The sequence below is a fragment of the Psittacula echo genome, assembly GCF_963264785.1.
Source record: "Psittacula echo genome assembly, chromosome: 5".
Classification (NCBI taxonomy): domain Eukaryota; kingdom Metazoa; phylum Chordata; class Aves; order Psittaciformes; family Psittacidae; genus Psittacula; species Psittacula echo.
In genome coordinates this window covers 77,311,734-77,330,356 of record NC_137739.1, presented here as the reverse complement: position 1 = coordinate 77,330,356, position 18,623 = coordinate 77,311,734, and the positions used below count along the sequence as shown (strand labels likewise).

The 18,623-nt window shown below is 37.0% G+C and overlaps 1 protein-coding gene across 2 annotated transcripts in view; it reads right to left on the bottom strand.

Annotated features, from left to right (window-relative positions):
• Positions 1 to 8: 8 nt before the first annotated feature.
• KLHDC1 (kelch domain containing 1) overlaps positions 9 to 18,623 on the bottom strand; it is a 30,953-nt gene continuing 12,338 nt past the window's right edge. The window contains exons 7-14 of one of the 2 annotated variants that reach the window (XM_080618447.1): positions 17,658 to 17,741; positions 13,983 to 14,207; positions 11,450 to 11,508; positions 6,750 to 6,862; positions 5,958 to 6,030; positions 1,685 to 1,769; positions 1,301 to 1,353; positions 9 to 992 (exon numbers count right to left, since the gene is read on the bottom strand). In XM_080618447.1, coding sequence (XP_080474573.1) covers positions 818 to 992; positions 1,301 to 1,353; positions 1,685 to 1,769; positions 5,958 to 6,030; positions 6,750 to 6,862; positions 11,450 to 11,508; positions 13,983 to 14,207; positions 17,658 to 17,741 — 867 coding nt within the window. In that variant the 3' untranslated portion in view covers positions 9 to 817. The remainder of the gene's footprint in view (positions 993 to 1,300; positions 1,354 to 1,684; positions 1,770 to 5,957; positions 6,031 to 6,749; positions 6,863 to 11,449; positions 11,509 to 13,982; positions 14,208 to 17,657; positions 17,742 to 18,623) is intronic. The other variant, XM_080618448.1, reaches the window with a different exon arrangement.

Below are 18,623 nucleotides of genomic sequence, written 5' to 3'. Positions count from 1 at the left end.
AAAACTGGTCCTGGTTCAACTCTCTATAAAATTTTAATGATTGTGCTCCTGTTAACTAAATAGTTGAAACAAAAATAGCAAATACTACATATGCTCTTTGTAAACAATAAATAAGCATTTTTTAAACAAGAATGAAATAGAAACTTTACACATCCAAAATACAATATACAACCTATTTAAAAAATGACTCAATTACAGAAAAACCATGTTACAAACTGCATGTGAGCTTTCTTATGTGACAGGCAATTCCACACATTGCAGCTTTTCTTTCAAGTTCCACGGTTAAACGTACTGATTTTCCTACTTGGAGCAAGATGTCTGGCTCCACCATTTGACTGGATGGTCATATAACAGAGTTGGGTGGAATTGAACAATACAATTTGGTGGTGTTAGCAAATTAGTTACCTTTTTCAAGCCTGACAGCTGTGAATCTTCCAAAGGTACTGTGTTCAACCAATTTTATCTTTTCAGAAAGGCTGATGCAATGAGGCTGTCATAAAGTTTTAGACTTAAGCCTTATTTTATCCAACTGAAAACATTGTGTCACGTCTCTTTCAAAAAGAACAAGTTGTATGGACTGTCTCATTAAGACCATGACAGCAGAAGTTAACAATATGTACAAACGAAGTTTTATCGGGTTCCTATAATGCAGAAAACAAACAAGATTTCCATAAAAAGGATTGCTTTGTTCTCAAACTTCACTTAGAAACTCAGGTTAACATACAGTTGTTCTGTAGCTTTAGTAAAGTTCACCAACAAAAGACCTTGCTGTATGCCATAAATAAACCCAAGTGTTCAACAGTTTTGTTGCCAGTGTTCATGTGGTGCTGAGTTGACTCTGTCTCTCAGTCTCAGCTTTTTTCTCTTGCCGGTGGTTAACTGCAGCCCAGAAGGTTATTTTTTTCAGCACTTGCTGCTGCAGTTTGGATGGCAAGTATGGTATTTGGTTCTTTAGGACAGTTGCGTTTTTACCAATGCAGTCAAGACACAACCTGAAGAAGTAAAAAACAAAAGAGGAAAGAAAAATTAGATTTAAGTAAATTGTCTATAGCCTAAAGACAAAAAAGTGACATCTAATAGAAGCTTATCATGTTTGCTACCCGTGTTGTGCCTGCATGTGCAGGGGAGTATAATGCACCAGTGTTTAATCTGCTATGGATCACTGTATGTGGCATGTTTCAAATATTACTAAGCTACTTTCATATTTTGTCTATGTAGGATTACACAGTTAAAACCCACATGTAGAAGCAATGTGCCATAATGATTTACACAATTCCATGTGCCAATGGCCTCAACTCACCTGAGAAGCGAATAAGGTTGAGTCTGAAATATCAACAAGTCACTGCAGTGACCCTGAGCAAGGGAAAAAAGAACCATTAAAATGAGGAATGGCTTATCTCAAACACTGCTGTTTTCTACATTAATGTAGCATTTATGACCACATACATAATTTAAAATGGGTAATATATAAATAATTATTTATAAATAATCTGAATAATAAATTCCTTTTTATGAGCCTAACAAGTGCAAGAAAAAAAACACCTCATAAATTACTTTCTAAGAACACCTGAGGTCATATCTTTTACCACCACATATCAATGAACCCCATATCATCACTAATACTGTTGTTTTATATACATTTTTATTATCATAGTGATAGGATTTCATTATTTGTTTTACTGACTGTGTCCATGAAATGCAAGTCATCTTTGCTTCCACCAAACACCATCACTTCTCCTTCTTTTCCAAGGCAGGCTGTATGCCACAATCTAGAAATAAAATTAGAAATAGAATTAGTGACCAAGTGACAACAAGCAGTTGTGAGTTGTCAGCAAAACAAATGTTAAAACTAAATGCTTTTAAGGGTTTGGAGAAGCATTAGGTTTAGTTGTATGTTAACCTCTTCACCTCACATAGACTGTCCTCCATTCTTCACATCTAAGTTGCTTTTGAAAAGACTTTGCTATAACGATATAGGTCCCTTTTTTGCAATAAGGATGAAGGTTCCTTTTAATTAAAATGGAAAGGTCATTTTTTTTTTTAAATCCCATGATTCCATTACTTAAAATTTTAAGATTCTTCTGGGTGAGTGCTTAAGTAATGGATTTTACAAGCCCCTCTGTGAGCCTGCAGAAACAAAACCTGTTCCTTATTGGCCTTCATTCTTCTTACGGAAGAATGGAGAGTAAGTGCTGAGTAAGCAATTATGAGAATCGCTCTCTTCTGTTTGGCCATTTATTTTCACTGAGTGTGTTGGGATTCAGTATCTCTGAGGTTCCCACTCCTTTGTCAAATAACCCTGAAAGTGTAAATGGATTCAAAATGTATATGGGCAGAAGAGACAGTCATGCATGTGCTGAACACAATAATGGTATTCTAACTTCTTAGGGAACCAAGACAAAGCATGTATTGCACAGTATTTACCTCTTCAGAGGTAAAAAATAATACCGTATAGGATAATGTTACAATTTTTTTTAGGAATATAAAAGGAGAGTGCAATGTGACTATCCATCTCATGAGATTTTTGAGGAATTTTATTACATTTCTTACAGACCAATATATTTTTGTCATTATTTGACTCTTCTGATACGTATAGTTATATATACTTTGTGTTATTTATCACTACTTCAAGAAAATGTTAGAGTGGAAAATTTTTAGAAAACAAAATAACTATACAAAACAAGCTTTTGCCAAGAACAGCTTTTGTTTTCCTTTTTCTTTTAAGATTTTCCACTATTTATTTCATAACTACAATTGTTAACGGCTATAAGACCGGGGGGGGGGAGTGTTTCAGTACTGACTCTTAACCCAAACATTAGGATGAGAACTTCAGAACACAGGTTACCCTGTTTCAGGTTTTATGCTTCCCCTGAAGTTTCCTGGGGATCATTTACTCTGTCAATTACTTACATCATGCCCACATGTAAATTGTGTTGTGCATAATAAAGCACATGGTATAAAAAAAACCCCAAACCAAACCAAACCCACACCTGACTTGAATAATCTTGCTTTAACAAAGATTCTGCTACTTCAGCAGCTACACCTTACTAGATTTACTTTTTATTATTAGCAAATCAAAATCTGTAATTTTTCTACTGGTGTATGACTACTGAAGTAAGTATCACAAGATGATTATCACCACAGAGCTCTGGCTCTTTAAATCTACTTAACCACAATAACATGCACCAGTACAACTTTCACACAAAAGTAAACATTCTCATTTTCTTACTCCATTCATATCAGTAATTATTCACCATCTTCCTTAGGCTAAACTGTATCCCACCTTTTCTCTTCCTCATACCTGTAGATAGATCTGTCTCTGCCTTATCTGCATTACGAAAACTCTGGCCTGGATTTCGTCACCGAAGAACACTGGGAAGCCTTTCCTGCCTTGACTCTGTTGACATCCTAGCTTGCAACCTGGGGCTTTTTCTACAGACTGACATCTGTCCTCTCACAGCTACTCTAACTTAGCACATAAACATTCTAACAAAACATGTTAATTAGACAGATGCTGAACTGATGTAACCTTTTTACACAGCTCTTCTAACTATAATAGCAGAATTACATTGTAATGAAATCACTGGGAATCTAAGTTAAACATACAATTTGCTCTGTATTTTAACCTGGCATGCAAAATGTTAGCTGAAGTACAATTAATGGACAGAAAGGAAAAGAAAATATTTTCTACCAATACAGAATCACAGATCTATAACCTGGAAGACAATTTTTTAGAAGTTACTAAAAATGAAAGTTGAAGGAAATAAATATTTACAGAATTTGAGGAGGAACTCAATTTTGAATAAACATCAGGAAAATACACTAATGCATATATGACATACTGTGCATTGCTATAAAACAATAGAAATATACAAAAGAAGTACACTTATATGTATTATTGCCAGTGCATTTTACATCCTTTTATAAAGTCATATGAGCGATAAAACTGACCTAAACCTTTTTCAGCTGCAGAAATCCTGTGTAAGTATAGGAATACCATTATGGCACAAGTAAGTACTTCACACTCAAACTAGTTCAATAGAGAGAAAGGCTTTTGGTATGGCCTCTTTTATCCATGTTTCCAGGACTTCCTGAGGAATGTTTTAAGTACTTTTTAAATTTTTATTTTTTCAAAAAGGAGAGGGAGGTTATTTACTTCAATAAACAATTAGGTCAATGAAAGGCAACTCTTCTCAGCCTACTACAAAGTGCATACCAAAACCCTGAGGTGGTGGAGAACCACAGGCCACGTTTGGACTTGAGGGAGTTCTGAGACTCTTGTCAGCATGTCACCCAAAAGCTCTCTTCCCTTTGGAGAGTCTAGGCTGCATGTGCAGTACAGTCCCCAGCAAATTTAGTGGTGTCAACCTCAGGAACCCTCTTTGGTGCTTCTGCTGCAGCAAGGAAGGTGGCTCGTTCAATAGCCTCTCTGCCAGCACAGCCAAGTGACAGTTCCACTTTGCAGCCTAGCATGGGTCTGCCCTTGAATTGTCTGAAAACCACATGGGGTTCAAGAGTCACAGGTTCCCAACATCCAGCCCTACTGCCAGAGGTTATTCCAGCTTAATTGCAGAGCAAAGGCTGAGCTGCAGCTTGCAGAAAAAGCACATTCAGGTCCTTCCTGATCCTGTTTCATAATGCACTAGTAAAAACAATCACACAAATCCACTTCAGCAGTTAACTTTTACAAGACCATCCATATAAAAAACTGAACACAAGGAAAGGTATGATCCGTGAGTGCTAATGATGCACTTTCTTATTTAAGCAAGTCATTAGTCCCTTCATCTATCACTTCCCTAATTGTAAAAAGACAGAAAATATTCAGTGAAGCTAAGGTATGTGTTTATTTGGGCTTGAAAGAGTCTGAAATATAAGAAAGCAGAAAACTTGGTTTAACAGTGCTGTTATATTTAAAATACATCCTAGAATAAGATAAAACAGGGAAAAAATTAATTGAGGTAAAGATATTTCAGTAATATAAAAACAGAACGTAAGGCAGGCAGCATGCAAATGCCAAACCAGAACTGTACACTATGCTAAAAAAATTTTTTATAAAATTGTGCTGAGAGTACCTGATGAATGTGTAGAATGAACTCCATGAAAAACTGAGTGTTTACTATCTACAGCAAATCAATTCAATAGTATTTATATTATAAATACAGAGAGTGTTTTAAACACTGTGTTACAAAATAGTCTGTGCTCTGACAGAGCAAGCATCTGTTTTCAGTGGCAGCTTCAACATGAAATTTGCTTTCTTTAGTCAAAAAGAATTAATAGTAGTCTTAAACTAGAGAGGGAAGAGGCACAGAGCCTGGAAGAGACAGTATTATGGTTCATATTGGCAACACACATTCTAGGACTTGGTCATGCTAGTTGGCAGTTAAAACCTTGAAAAATTATAAAACTCCACAGTTAATGTGCTGTTTAGTACTAAATTCAGTTTTGCAAAGCTGTAATCATAATTAGGTGCTCCTGCTCAGGGTAAAAAACCAACCAACCACAAACAAACAAACTAGTTATTTTATAATACTTTTGAACCCTGAAAGGTGCATCAACATTTTCATGGTTGTCTCCCCCATGGTTCTAATAATGTATCAACATTAATCAGCCTCTATTATTCACATAGGTTATTAATTCCTCCAAGTTATGTAATTACATATTCTTGTATAAAAATAATCTGGCTATAGAACATCAGGTTAGTTGGACACCCAGATCCCTCATCATAAAAAAAAAAAAAAAAAAAAGATAAAATCTTTTAATTCAAGTAAGCATTAACTATAACCAATACAGAAAGTAATAACGTCATATCAGGTAGGAAGGCACATAGGTTAGTAAAGCAAACTGCACTAATTTTCTAAAATATTTTTATAATATAGCTTAAAAATACTGTTTGATAATTTAAAATTACTTCATTTTTAAAAATGCTTATATTTCAGCAAACATCTATTTTTGTATACCTAGGCCTACTCTTAGGCAAATGGGTAAGTTGTTTCCATCCATTTGTTGTAATGCTGTGAATCCAGCCATCACCTACAATATAAGAACATACATTAGGATTTTTTTCCTGGGACAAAGTATTACCTTTTGTATTTATACAAAAAGCTCTGTGTTCTAAGAGCACATTATATTAAGATAACAGTAACATCATCACTACATTAACTAGCATCTTTTCAGCCTGTAATTTAACTTAACCGCTCAATCACAGAAAGCATGGAAATCTGGAATTAAAGTATACTTTTTTTTTCTTGCTATATTGAGAAAATCACCCCCTCTCAGTGGAATATATCTGTGACACTCAAAACTATTTTCACCAATTTCACATTTTTTCATAAAAAGAAGCCTTTTCTAGAAAAGCAATTCAGTATAAGACTGTTCTACTTCCTATTTAGCATTTTGTAGCTGTGATTTGTTACTCATCCAAAAATCTACATTATGGTGACATTATTGTGCCTTCTCCCTGTAATTGCTATTGATATCAAGTTACCCCTTGTTCGTATTAAAATATGTGAGACTCTTGCCTTTATTCTTTTAGATGACAAGACAGTTTGAGGATTTATTATCGTATATTCTCACTGTACTACACAATGTATTTCTATAAAAATAATAAAATAGCTAGAGAAATACTCAGCGCCATGAAAATCCTGTAACAAGATTTAGGTTGAAGTAGTTTGAGAAAGACAGCAAATGCGCACACTACATGAGGTTAGTACTTAAGTGTACCATAGAATCATAATCTCTAAATTACTTACTTAAAGGAACATCATCAGAACTTAGTCCACCAAAAAGAAAAAGTCTGTCATCTCCTATAGCAGTCAATGTGTGCCAGGATCGATCTTTTGGTTTCTCTCCGCTGATACTAATTCTTGGTGAAACAAACAAAAACAAAGGTTCAAAGAATGCTGAAAATTAACCTGCCAGAAAATTTAAGTTTATTTAGTTTGTCATAGAAAGAGCCTGGATATTTTCCTAGTGAAAAAACCGCACTTAAGCAATCTGAGTTTACTCTTGAGAAGAGCAGTGTTCAAATCGAAACACATTTAACACATAAACAAATGTTCTGTAGTAACTGTTCTCTGAACCATCAGTTATGTACACATCAAATGCAAGGGCAAAAGCATTAATTGTTATGTTGCTTATTTTCTTAAGATCACTAAAGCCACTACTTAACGTACAACTGAAACCACTTAGGACAGCAAAAGATGAACTACATATTCAAATAAACTGCACAGTACATGAAGGTAAATAGACTCAGTTATTTGAGATAAAATTTAATGAATCCTGAGGGCTACAGTCTCTCTTCTCCTAGGAAAATTATCTTAAATGATATAAGGACTGTGTCTTTACCTTCTATACAAAAGCTACTACCTCTTCAAACATTGTGCCTTTTAACACAACAGTGAGTCACCCAAACTTCAAAATAAATTTTAGTAAAAAGTGGAATTCGTAAGTACAAAACTGATGTAGGTTTATTATTCAAGAAATTTGCTCATCTTACAAAAGCATAGATTTGATTTTTGTTTCATTTTAGCTACAAAGTATGCTCGACATGCGAATCTGAGCAGTAAAGAACCTGAACATAATGGATTACCCATAATGGGTGGCCTGAGTTCACACCATTTGGTCACCTAAGCTTAGTCACTTAAGCATACAGCTGTCTCAGGAGAATCCAAACAGAGCCAGCACATAAGAAGGACCTCCAGAGGGCATCAGCTCACATAGTATCTCGATACTATGCAAAGAGGCAACTCCTGTTGTAAAGTACCTAAAGTTACACACAAAGAATCTCGGCCACTGCATACTCAGTATGTCCTCATTTTGGAAAGCGGGTGGAAAAAACAGGTAAAAACACCTGCAAGCTGTCTTGCAGTGTTGGAGTTTTAGTGGGAGACTGTCCAGAGCAAGTAGGAAAGGAATGTGCAATCCAGGTGGACTGTATCTCAAAGAACCAGTTACTTTTTTATACTTCCTCTTTGCTAAAGTGAAGTCAGTGTAATACACACAGATGTGTACTCAATCTACAATATGTACAGTGCAGACAGTCATCTGTATTTTGCTTATAATTAGTGAAGAGAAACAGGTCCTTCAAAAGCACAACTCTTGATTTATTTTAGATCTCTGACTTAGCAGTAGTTGTCTTTGTGCTCAAGAAGTACCTGTTTCTCTTAACTGAGCACAGGGGAAACCTAAGGTGAGTAATATAGGCATCCGCAGTTCAGTTAGTGGAATTTCACTGCTGGTGACTGCTAAGCAGTTCTCCATCTGGAAGCAAAGACTGAAAAGTCATAGCTAATTAAACTGTGATTGCAAAACTGTCCTAAATTTGGCTCTGAAGTTGAAGCCAAGCCACAGTGTTTGAGTGCCTGCTTTGCACAAGTCTTGTATAAGATGCTTCTAAAATTGGTAAAGGAGCAGACTGTGCTGAGGTACAACCAACTTTGATGTTTAGAAAAATACATACCAGATATGGATGGGTGATAACATTTCAGTCTCTCACACTACTGATACAAAAAACTATCATGGTAACAAATATGATATTGAATGTTTTGAATAACAAATCAGTAGAGCTCAAGGAAGGCAAAGTAACTTCTGGGTAGTGGCAAATAAATATTGCAGTGTCATGCTCGAAGATATTCCTGGATTAGTAGGTTAATATTATGCAATTTCTCAAGAAACCTACATAGAGTAAGAAAAAACAAAACAAAACCTTAACATAACTGGTTAATGGGAAGCCATGGGGCTTTAAATAGAATTATTATTGTAGTTGGAATTTTTCTCTCAGAAGATGTCCGATGAATGAATCTGAATGCAGGACTTTACAGACCAAGTCCTCCTTGCTGGAATATCTGTATTTTACAGAAGAACTTCAAACAACTGCAGTTAGTTTGCCATGGTCAGCAGCATTCAGACAGCCAAAGTTTTTAATCTGCATTAAATCCTCAGGTCTTGTTTGGTGATAATTCATGTGAGCAGTCAAAGGCAATCTCTCTGCAGCTGCAGAATGGCTGAGATAATTCTGATATCAAGATAAGAAAGGCTGCATCCTGCCCAATTTTTAATTCATTATTGAGTCAGAATTTTCAGTAGAGTCTAAAGCCATAGCATAAGAATGGAAAGGTTCCTTGCAAGAAACACCTGAAGGAGAAAAGGATTACCCTAACAGCTAACAAGTCTGAAGGCATTTCCCCATCTGTAAAATACTGGAATGACACTAGGGCTTTTTAGAGACAGTTTTCAGCTGCAAATGGATTGTCTGAGTAGAACTATTCAAAACTATTGCTGGTACTCAAAGGATGTAGAGTGATTTTTCTTTATTTTACACTCTCAATATGTACCTATATTGGTCTCAGCAGCACTTCTTTGCTATATTTTTTCAGTGTCTCAAGGACTCTTTGCAGAGGTGCTATAAATGGCTGGATAGTAGGCTCCTAAATTTATACTGATCAAAGTCTATACTGAATCATGGATAAGTCTTGTGAGCTATTCTTGGATCACAATATAGATATGGGAACAATCTTAGTTTTTAGGAGTTTAGGCTGCATTTAGTGTTATCATCTTTAATCTAAGGATGTGTGTGTATACATATGAAAATCAGCCTGGTGTTCAGGTCAAGACCAGAACACTTTTTAAAAACTTCAATATTAGTTTTCAAATGCCAAACAAAAGGGAACACTGGCTGAAGACCTAGAGCTTGGACATCCCTCCGTCAGGGCTTGAAATTTCTCTCACTGACTTGTCACTCAACTGTCCCAGGTTTCCTTTTGAAAAGCAATAAAAAGCAAGCAAACAGCAACTGCTCATGCAACACAACAACAAAAAGTAAGCAACTAAAGCAATTATCTGAATAATCAATCCACTCAGAGGTACAGTTCACAGTCTAAGAGAGACAGTGCTACCATTTACAAAGAGCACTGTTAATTTTAAAACAACCAGCAAAGAAAAGGAGGAATTAAACTGATTAGTTATCCATAAGTATTAACTGAAGAGACCTTTGAAAGGACACTGTAGGACTTCTTTGTGGTGCTCCCATCAGCAGCACAAAGGAATAGATGAAGGATTGTGCACTTGCAGCCCAGAAAGCCAACTATATCCTGGGCTGCACCAAAAGAAGTGTGACCAGCAGGCCAAGGAACGGGATTCTGCCCCTCTACTCCACTTTTGTGAGAACCCACCTGGAGCACTGCATCCAGCTCTCAGGCCCCCAACGTAGGAAGGATGTGTGCCTGTTGGAGCAAGTCCAGAGGAGGCCACAAAGATGCTCAGAGGGCTGGAGCACCTCTCATTTGGAGACAGGCTGAGAGAGCTGGGCTTGTTGAGCCTAGAGAGGAGAGGGCTCTGGGAGACCTTAGAGAAGCCTTCTAGTGCCTAAAGGGGCTGACAAGAAAGCTGGAGAGGGGCTTTCTACAAGGGCCTCTAGGGACAGGACAAGGGGGAATGGCTTTAACTGGCAGAGAGGACACTTAGATTAGATATCAGGAAGAAGTTCTCCCCTGTGAGGGCAGTAAGGCAGTGGAAGAGGTTGCCCAGAGATGCTGTGGCTGCCCCATCCTTGGCAGTGTTCAAGGCCAGATTGGACAGGGCTTGGAGCAACATGGTCTAGTGGAAGGTGCCCCTGCCCATGGCAGGAGGTTGGAACTAGATGATCTTTAAGGTCCCCTCCAACCCAAACCATTCTATGATTATCTCTACTCGTTTGCTTTGCTCTCAGCTCAGAGAACCCACTTGGTGTGGGATCAGATCAGCAGTCAAGGTGATTAATGTTGTTCATTACACGTATATGAAGTACATAAAGCCCTGGAGCAGGACCAGTACTCAGGAAAGGTGTATTTCTTGGTCTTTTATGAAATTACTGTTAGGTTACCTTGAGAATAGGAACAGAACAGTGATTATCATCCATCTGTTTATCTCCTGGTTTATCACCTAGTAACACACACACTGATTCTACACATGTAGGAGGTGCCATCATATATGCTATATGCAAATAAACAAATCTTAAGAAGTATCCTAATACCTAATTTAGTTTAAAATTGAAGTATGGTCATGCTTTTTTCTTGATTTTTTAAGCAATGGTTAAGATGCTTATCTTAGATGGGGTGAGATCTTTCCCCAGTCTGTACCATAACCAGCCAAATATAGACACTAAAAACAGTATTCAAAAAGACATCAAAACTAAAATTCCATATGGATAAATGTACCAGTCTTGAAAATTAGGATGTTAAATCACTACATGCTGCGCTTAAAACAGTATCATCAATGCTTTGGTGCGGAACAGAAAAAGCTTAGTAACCACTATAAAATTAAATTAAATTGAAATCACAGTATAACAGCTGTTAAAATAGTCCCCAAACTCCCATTCTCCTCTTGGAAAAGCTACAAAATTAGCAGTGGAACTATTTAACAATATGTTTCAATCTGTTACATTCAACTTTAAATGATATAGAGAAAAACCTACCTTCCAGACCAAGTCCAAGTGTCTAAATTCAGGCAGTGCAAATCATTCATCCTAGTTTGCTAAAACAAATAAATAAAATCCCAGTTGTGTTATATTAAGCAAACAATGAGCAAAGTATTTCAGCAAGGCCTTCCCAGGACAGAGTATTACAGAAAAGTAACAGTATTTTGAAGAAAACTGTACCCATGTGCCTTAAACAACACTGTATTGTGTGGCAGATGAAAAGCATTTCTCCTCAAAAAAACCATGCAACTCTCAGAGAAGTACCTGACAGGAATATTTAGTCATGCAATGGCACGATGGGGCCAATTTTAGCTTTTAATAGTAGTTTAATAGTGAAGAACTATGTGATATTCAGTTCCTGCAAACGTATTCCAATTTTCATCCATAGACTTCACAGTAGGTAATTGCAGAAGGTATAAACACTCAGTTTCCTCTCATTATTTTTCTTTGCATTCTGACCAGAACTATGCATCCTCCTGCCTGGTCACTTATTCCTTGAAATATTCTAATAGGTACTGTACTGTGTACATAACATCCCACAGAAAGTTTGTCACATCTGTGTTTTTTCTCTTTTCCAGAAGGCAAGCCTTTTCTCAGAGTTACTACTAGCAACAACAAGGTTCTATGACCCTTTAGCATTTGCCATAATAGAATGCATGAATAAGAACAATGGGAGGTCAATACACTTGTATATCTGCCTGTGTTTTAGGATGAAGGAAGTAAGTGCCTTAGAAACATAAAATGAGGGGGGAGAACATAAGAATTTCTTTGCTTTAGATTGTGACAATATCTTCAATGGCTCTCAATACCCTTGACTGGTATTTGTGATTCCCCTAGGTACTACAAAACAATATCTGAGAAGTAGGGAAATATATTTTGCCTTACCTTACAATTTCTTTTCTCCTAGGGTAGTATATAGATCTATTAGAATAAGTCTTTCTCCAGCTTGCAGATCCTTTGAGGCAGAAACTAGACTTGTCATTTAAGTCAGAATAGAATTAGTTTTACCCCTGAGAACTCAGCCAGTTAGTGAGCTTGAGAGACTTCCAAAGCTGTCCATCAGAGCTATGGAAAGTCTCTCAGGGTATTTCAGGAAACAGCAAGGTTTTCAGGATAGCTATGGCCTCCTCTGATCAACTACATTCTAGCCCTTTTCTGTCCTAGGGAAGAGAATGTTAACTAGCATTTCAGAATGCCTTCAGACAGGCCAGTAAGCTGAAGAAAAGCAGAATGTGAGGGCCTTTATGCATTGCCTTAGAGACTTTACCCACATAAGAGGGTGGATGTAACAGTAAAGCACAGTCCAGCTGACAGCTAGTGGAACAGATCTGTCTTCCATGACAAGTCTATTCAGTTTCCTGCTCCCTCAGGTGGCTTTGAAAGAGATGTGGAACAAACTATACAAGCAGAAAGCAAAATGCAGTTACTGAGTATCTTCTACTGTACCTGTACACAGCTAGACACTTGGGGGTAGGGTGGTAAAAAGCAACATCCTAGCCTCTAGAACTAAAAAACATTTAATAATTTCAGAACAACACAGTTCAATATGGAGGACATCTATTAAAGAGAAGGAAGAAAGAAAATTGCTGTTATGCTGGAAATTATGGTTTCAAGAAGATCCTGTTCAAGACCTCCTCGCTGACTTTCCTTTCCTAGGCATTAGGCAGAAGACGGAGTAGCTTTCAGTTTCTTGGCCCCTGGGAAATCAATGTATTACAATCTTTACATTCTCATGATTCAACAGACTGACAGATGCATAATTACATCAATCTCATTTTGAATTCAACACACAGCATCAGTTGGACATTTATGTCTTAAGATTCAGTCCTTTAACATAGCTTTAACGAATGAAAATGCCTTTCTACCCGACCCTTATTTTGGAAACTATTACAAAGCACACAGTCACATTATAGTATAGTCACTTACCACATGCAAAATTTTCTTGTAGTTTCTCATGTATTTCTAAATGCTACCTACTATGTTTAATCATTTATCTGATAATCCTAAAATGAGTCTTAATTGGCTTAAAAGAATCAAGCCTCGTAAGAGGGTTTGCATTTCCCTTTGAGCTACAAGGACTCCTTAGACATCCTACTTATCTATGGCATGTTCATTTATTTGCATCCCAGTAAACATTAACCAGGATCTGCTTTGTCTCAGGATTAGCTTTCTAGCATGATGAAAGGCATTAAGGGTGACATATTTACTGCTCACTGCTGTTACAGTAAACTGTGCAGCTCTCCATTCTGAGATTTACAATCAAGCAGCTATTACAGCTCAAAATCTTTGTAAGAGAAGGACTGCAGTTCAACATATCTTCTGATCTTCAGTGACAGAAAGGATAACAGGAAATATAAACATGCATACATTAAGACATCAGATGTGTGAAGAGCTACTAGAAAGACTTATTACTTCATCATTCTTTACATGAAAACTTTCCACTTAAATCAAACATGAGACTTGCATCAACTTTTGGACTAACTCTCCTTCCTTCCCACTTTCTCCCATTTCTGCTTTTTCAGGGGCTTACCTGGAGGAACAGAGTCCACATAATACTTCTGAGCCTGTTTTCAAATGATTCCTGGTACAATTGATTTTGATCATCATCATCTTCTTTAACCAGTTCTAGCTCCAAGTTTGGAAAAAGGTGCCCTTTCCTCCCAGAAAGATGAATAGGAGAAGCCTCATGACACTTCCTGGCCCTTTCTGGTTCCTTGTAGAGCCTTTTCCCTGGGAAGATTTGTATTATGGTGAACTAGAAGGAGAAGGAGGAGCAGAGCAACCCTGTATTTGCTCCTTATTTTATGGAGAAAAGCAAGACTTCATCCTTTGGGGAGGAGTTACTCCTGCTGTCAGGAAGTGTAGTGTTTTTCTGATGTCTTTAGCTTTCCTTTCCTGTCTCATGATTTAACATTAATTCCTCAAGCCCCACTGAATGTTCCCTACACTTTGTAAGTTTTCTTCCATTTATTTCTAGAATAGAAAGTCAATCAATAATACTCACTAAGATGAAAATTACATTTGCTGCTCCCCTACAAAATTAATATAGCTTTCCAAAATTTCTCTCTTCTCTGACATTGTTCCCAAGTGATTTCACTGAAATTTAGCAAATGGTTATTAAGGAGCTGATGCTACCTGAGGAAAATAAACACCTTTACAGATCAAAGCCTTCTTGCATTTCTGAATCTTATAGTAAATAGTCAGAGTTAAAAAGAAGACAGAGGGCATGTCCTCTTGGGGCATATTCTAATCATGCAACAGCACAGTGGAGAAATGACAAGCAAGCTCCAGTTTACTAATAGTGTCACTTGCAGAGGCTGCATGAGAACCCTAGGTTGAGTTACAAAGCCGTTCAGTTGCAGCAGGCACAGTGCAGCAACCCTAACTAGTTTGTGTACACAACAATCAATGCTATCCTGTTTCTGGGGTGAAGACTTCTGTGCCACACAGAGATAGCCCTTGCTAACAAAAAGCCAGAGGGAGCAAGGCTTTGAAGGCTGAGGAAGTGTTGAGAAATAAATCGTTAGCAAGAAGGTCCTGAGCTGCATGTATACTTCTTCACATCTAGGTTTCTTTCCCTCTCACATCTGCAGGCTTGCTAAATGAGGAGCAGGATTTGGTTCAGCTGTGCTTAGCAAGAGTTCATTTATACAGCAGACAGGAAAGAGCAAGTCCATAGCAGAAGCACAGGGCTCATTTAGTCTGGCTAACCCCGACACATAAGATTCAAGTAAGTCTAGATACTTTCTCAATCTCTTCTAATATCCCATTATTTCCTTAGTTATTTGCAAATCAAGTTTGTCCAAATCTACAGTTCTGGAATCTACTATGTGCAGTTCTGTCTCAGTCAGAGGTGGGATTTTAACAACAATTCTAAAGATTGTGAGCCTGTATGAAAGGCCACATAACACATAATGAAGAATGATAAGAATAAACAGAATCAATTTTGATTACTTTCTTTTCTGATTGCTCTGAAAACATAGGTAAAAATTTTCCTGCAGCTGTGGGAAGCAACTGAGACTGAAAAACTGGCTGGATGTTGCGTGGCCATTCTGAGTATGCCTCAACCTGTATGTCTGGTTTCTGTCTGAGCAAGCAGGAGTAAGCCTTTTCGTAATACAACTGTAGTCTTTCCCTAAGAAGAACATTGCATTCAAGTACAGCTTTTATAGCATAAAGAACAGGGAATAGGAAACAAAGTGCAATTTTACGCTGTTTTATTTGCAAGTACTTAAGAATGCAGGGTTTAGGTTATGGCAGCTTTCCAAGATGAAGTTGGCATACGTTCATTGTAGGGCATTTTCAACCAACAGTTAATTCCTTCTCCTTCAGGTAACAAAATTGTAGAAACACAGCACTGAGGGCTTTCAAAAGCTTCTTCACTGCTACTTTTCATAATAGTAGAGATAAAAAGCATCAAGTCTCATCCTCAAGCTGAATATGATTAAAGGCTCTAAATTAGCTGTAGTTAAAAAGAGCTAAAAACTTAAATTAAAAAAAAAAAAACAACAGAACAGTACACATTACCTTAGTTTTTTTACTTGCCTTACATAATCTGTTTCTCACATTTCCAATTAAACTCCAGCTAATACAGAGTCCTTTAAAAATACTATTTTCTCTGTGCTTTTGCATAGAGTTGGTACACTTTCCAGCCCATAAAGAAACTATCCTTGCAAAAAAAATGTACAAATGATAGGGGAGCCTGCATTAGTTCAGACTACCTACCACCATCTCTATTTTCAGACATAAGACAGGAATACATTTTTTTGTAATGGATTGTGTCTCGGGCTTAAATTCTTATATTAATGCTTCAGCAAAGAAGAACTCAAGAGAAAAGTCTACTAGAAAAGTACTAGAAAAATTAAGTGTGTTGCTGAGAGCTTTTAGTATCCTTGCTTACCAGTGGTGGCTTCAAGTTTGTTTGGTACAGACCTTTTATTTTTATTTTTTTTATACTAAAAAGAGCTGGGAAAAGTTATTATTATAGAGGAAGAATCTAGCTTCGATTTAAATACGCACTGATTGCGTCCTATACAGACAGCTCTTGCACTTTAAGGGACAACAGAGTTAAGGTACTCCCACAGCGTATTAAAAGGTACAGTCTTGGATTAACTATCAAGAAAGTCTTACTCTTGCTGTAAAGAGCTTATATTGGATCCACAGAATAAAGCTGTTAACAGCAATCTCTATGGTATGCTGCACACATTCTGTATCAAGGGCACAGAGCATGCTAAAGGTAAAGACTGAGACTGAAAAATTGACATTCAGAGAGCAGAGAAGAAGCTTAAAAGGATTGGAAAGACCTATGCTGGCAGTAGCCTGTGCTATCAGATAACATGCTGCAGCATGCTGTACCAGCTTGAATATACAGAGACTAATAGGTCTGTATCCAGACATCATGATCACATGCTGCTCTTCCAAACATCTGTATTTCAGTTGCTTATGTGCAAAAAATGGCAAAAGTTTAAATTATAAAGCCAACTGAAATCTGTTATTTCCTACCTTTCAACACAATATCTTGCAATTGTAAAGATAAAACACTGTATCCCAACAGCTATTCTGGATTTTGCTTTCCCAGAAGGTAAAAGCATCAAAGTATGAGAGATTTATATATAATTGACTGTTCTCACACATTTCCTCTTTCTTTAGCTGGGTGTGGGGGGAAAGGGGAACACAACCTAAAATCCCAGTTGTATTTACTGCTTGCTAGCATTTCATTATGTGAAATGGGAAAAAAAAGCCAGAAGATTTGATGTATAAATCTGCTACACTGTAGCAAGCCCAGAATGCCAGTGTCTCATCATTTATTTAAACCTGCTCTATCAGCAGGCTTGCTTTTGCTCCACTCTCAAAGAACTGTCTCCTACAGAGGTGACACACGTCAACCCCTTTTGTTGTTTTATAAACATTGGCATTTACCATAGAGTCATCTGTTTTTTTACTTTCCTGGGACAACGTATACTTCATCATTAACTCTACGGACAGAAAGACAGACTCTTCTTTTTGTAAGCTAGAGGGGGATGAAAAGAAGCATCCTGGATTCAACACCCCTAACATACGGGTTAGGCCAAAGACATTTTGGATTTTTTTTTTTCCTACTACAAAGTAATTTGCTATTGAAAAAACAAACACACAAAACCAACAAAAAACAGCCTGCCAAGAAAATAGTATTACTGCTAATGTAATGTTTTAATTAAACACTAACCAGCACTCGTCCTCCAAAGATGTAACCTTTATTTCCCAGCACAGCACATGTATGAGCTGCTCGAGGCTGAGGTGGCTCTCCACCCTGAAAGAACGAAAACAACATCCTTCAGAACATCAAAGTGACAGCCAAGGACAGTGGTAAATCAGTAACACAGAGACTGCAAATGTAAGGCCAACATGCATCAACACGCTGACAGAACTGCAGCTTTAACATGAAATCATCTGTAGTCACGTCCAAGACTCCACAGACACTAGAAGATATGCATAATTGCCAAGGACAGCTTATAACTGAGTTCCCTCAGTTGCTAATGTTTAATAAGTTCCCTCTTGGTCTGATTTACCATTGCTTAAGTGAAATTCAATTAATTTATCTTTAATTCCTAAGCATAAAATTACAGTTAACACATCAGTTATTGTTGATATCTCCCGTGCAGTTTGATTTTTCCAAAGTACAAATCATCAGGAACTGGTACTAAAATCTTCAGAAATCAGAGCTTAAAATTTGATACTATATCCAGTATCCACATGCCAAAAACCCTTCCCTGTGTAAATTAGAAATAAAGACAGCAAAATTGGAGTTTACTTTTCAATGCTAATTGTTTGGGTTTTTTTTTGCATTTAGTTTTATAGGAATTTTAGAACATCCTATAAAGTCCATAAAATGTCAGACACTCATTATAATATACTTCTACTGAGTTCTTACATAAATTGACCAGAATTTTATGAACTCTTATTGTATACTATCATATTAATACCAATAAATAGAAATGTGTGCATTACTATTTTACTGGGAAAGTGAGTCTCTATGGTCTTCTGGAAGATTATTAAAAATAATATATTTCCTGGAGAATATCTGATCTGTTTCTTCTAACAGTGTAGCATGACTGAGAAAAATTTGTTCAAAAGACTTTTCCAACATTAACTCCTGAAGGGAATACAACAACTCCTTACGTACAACGCTCAA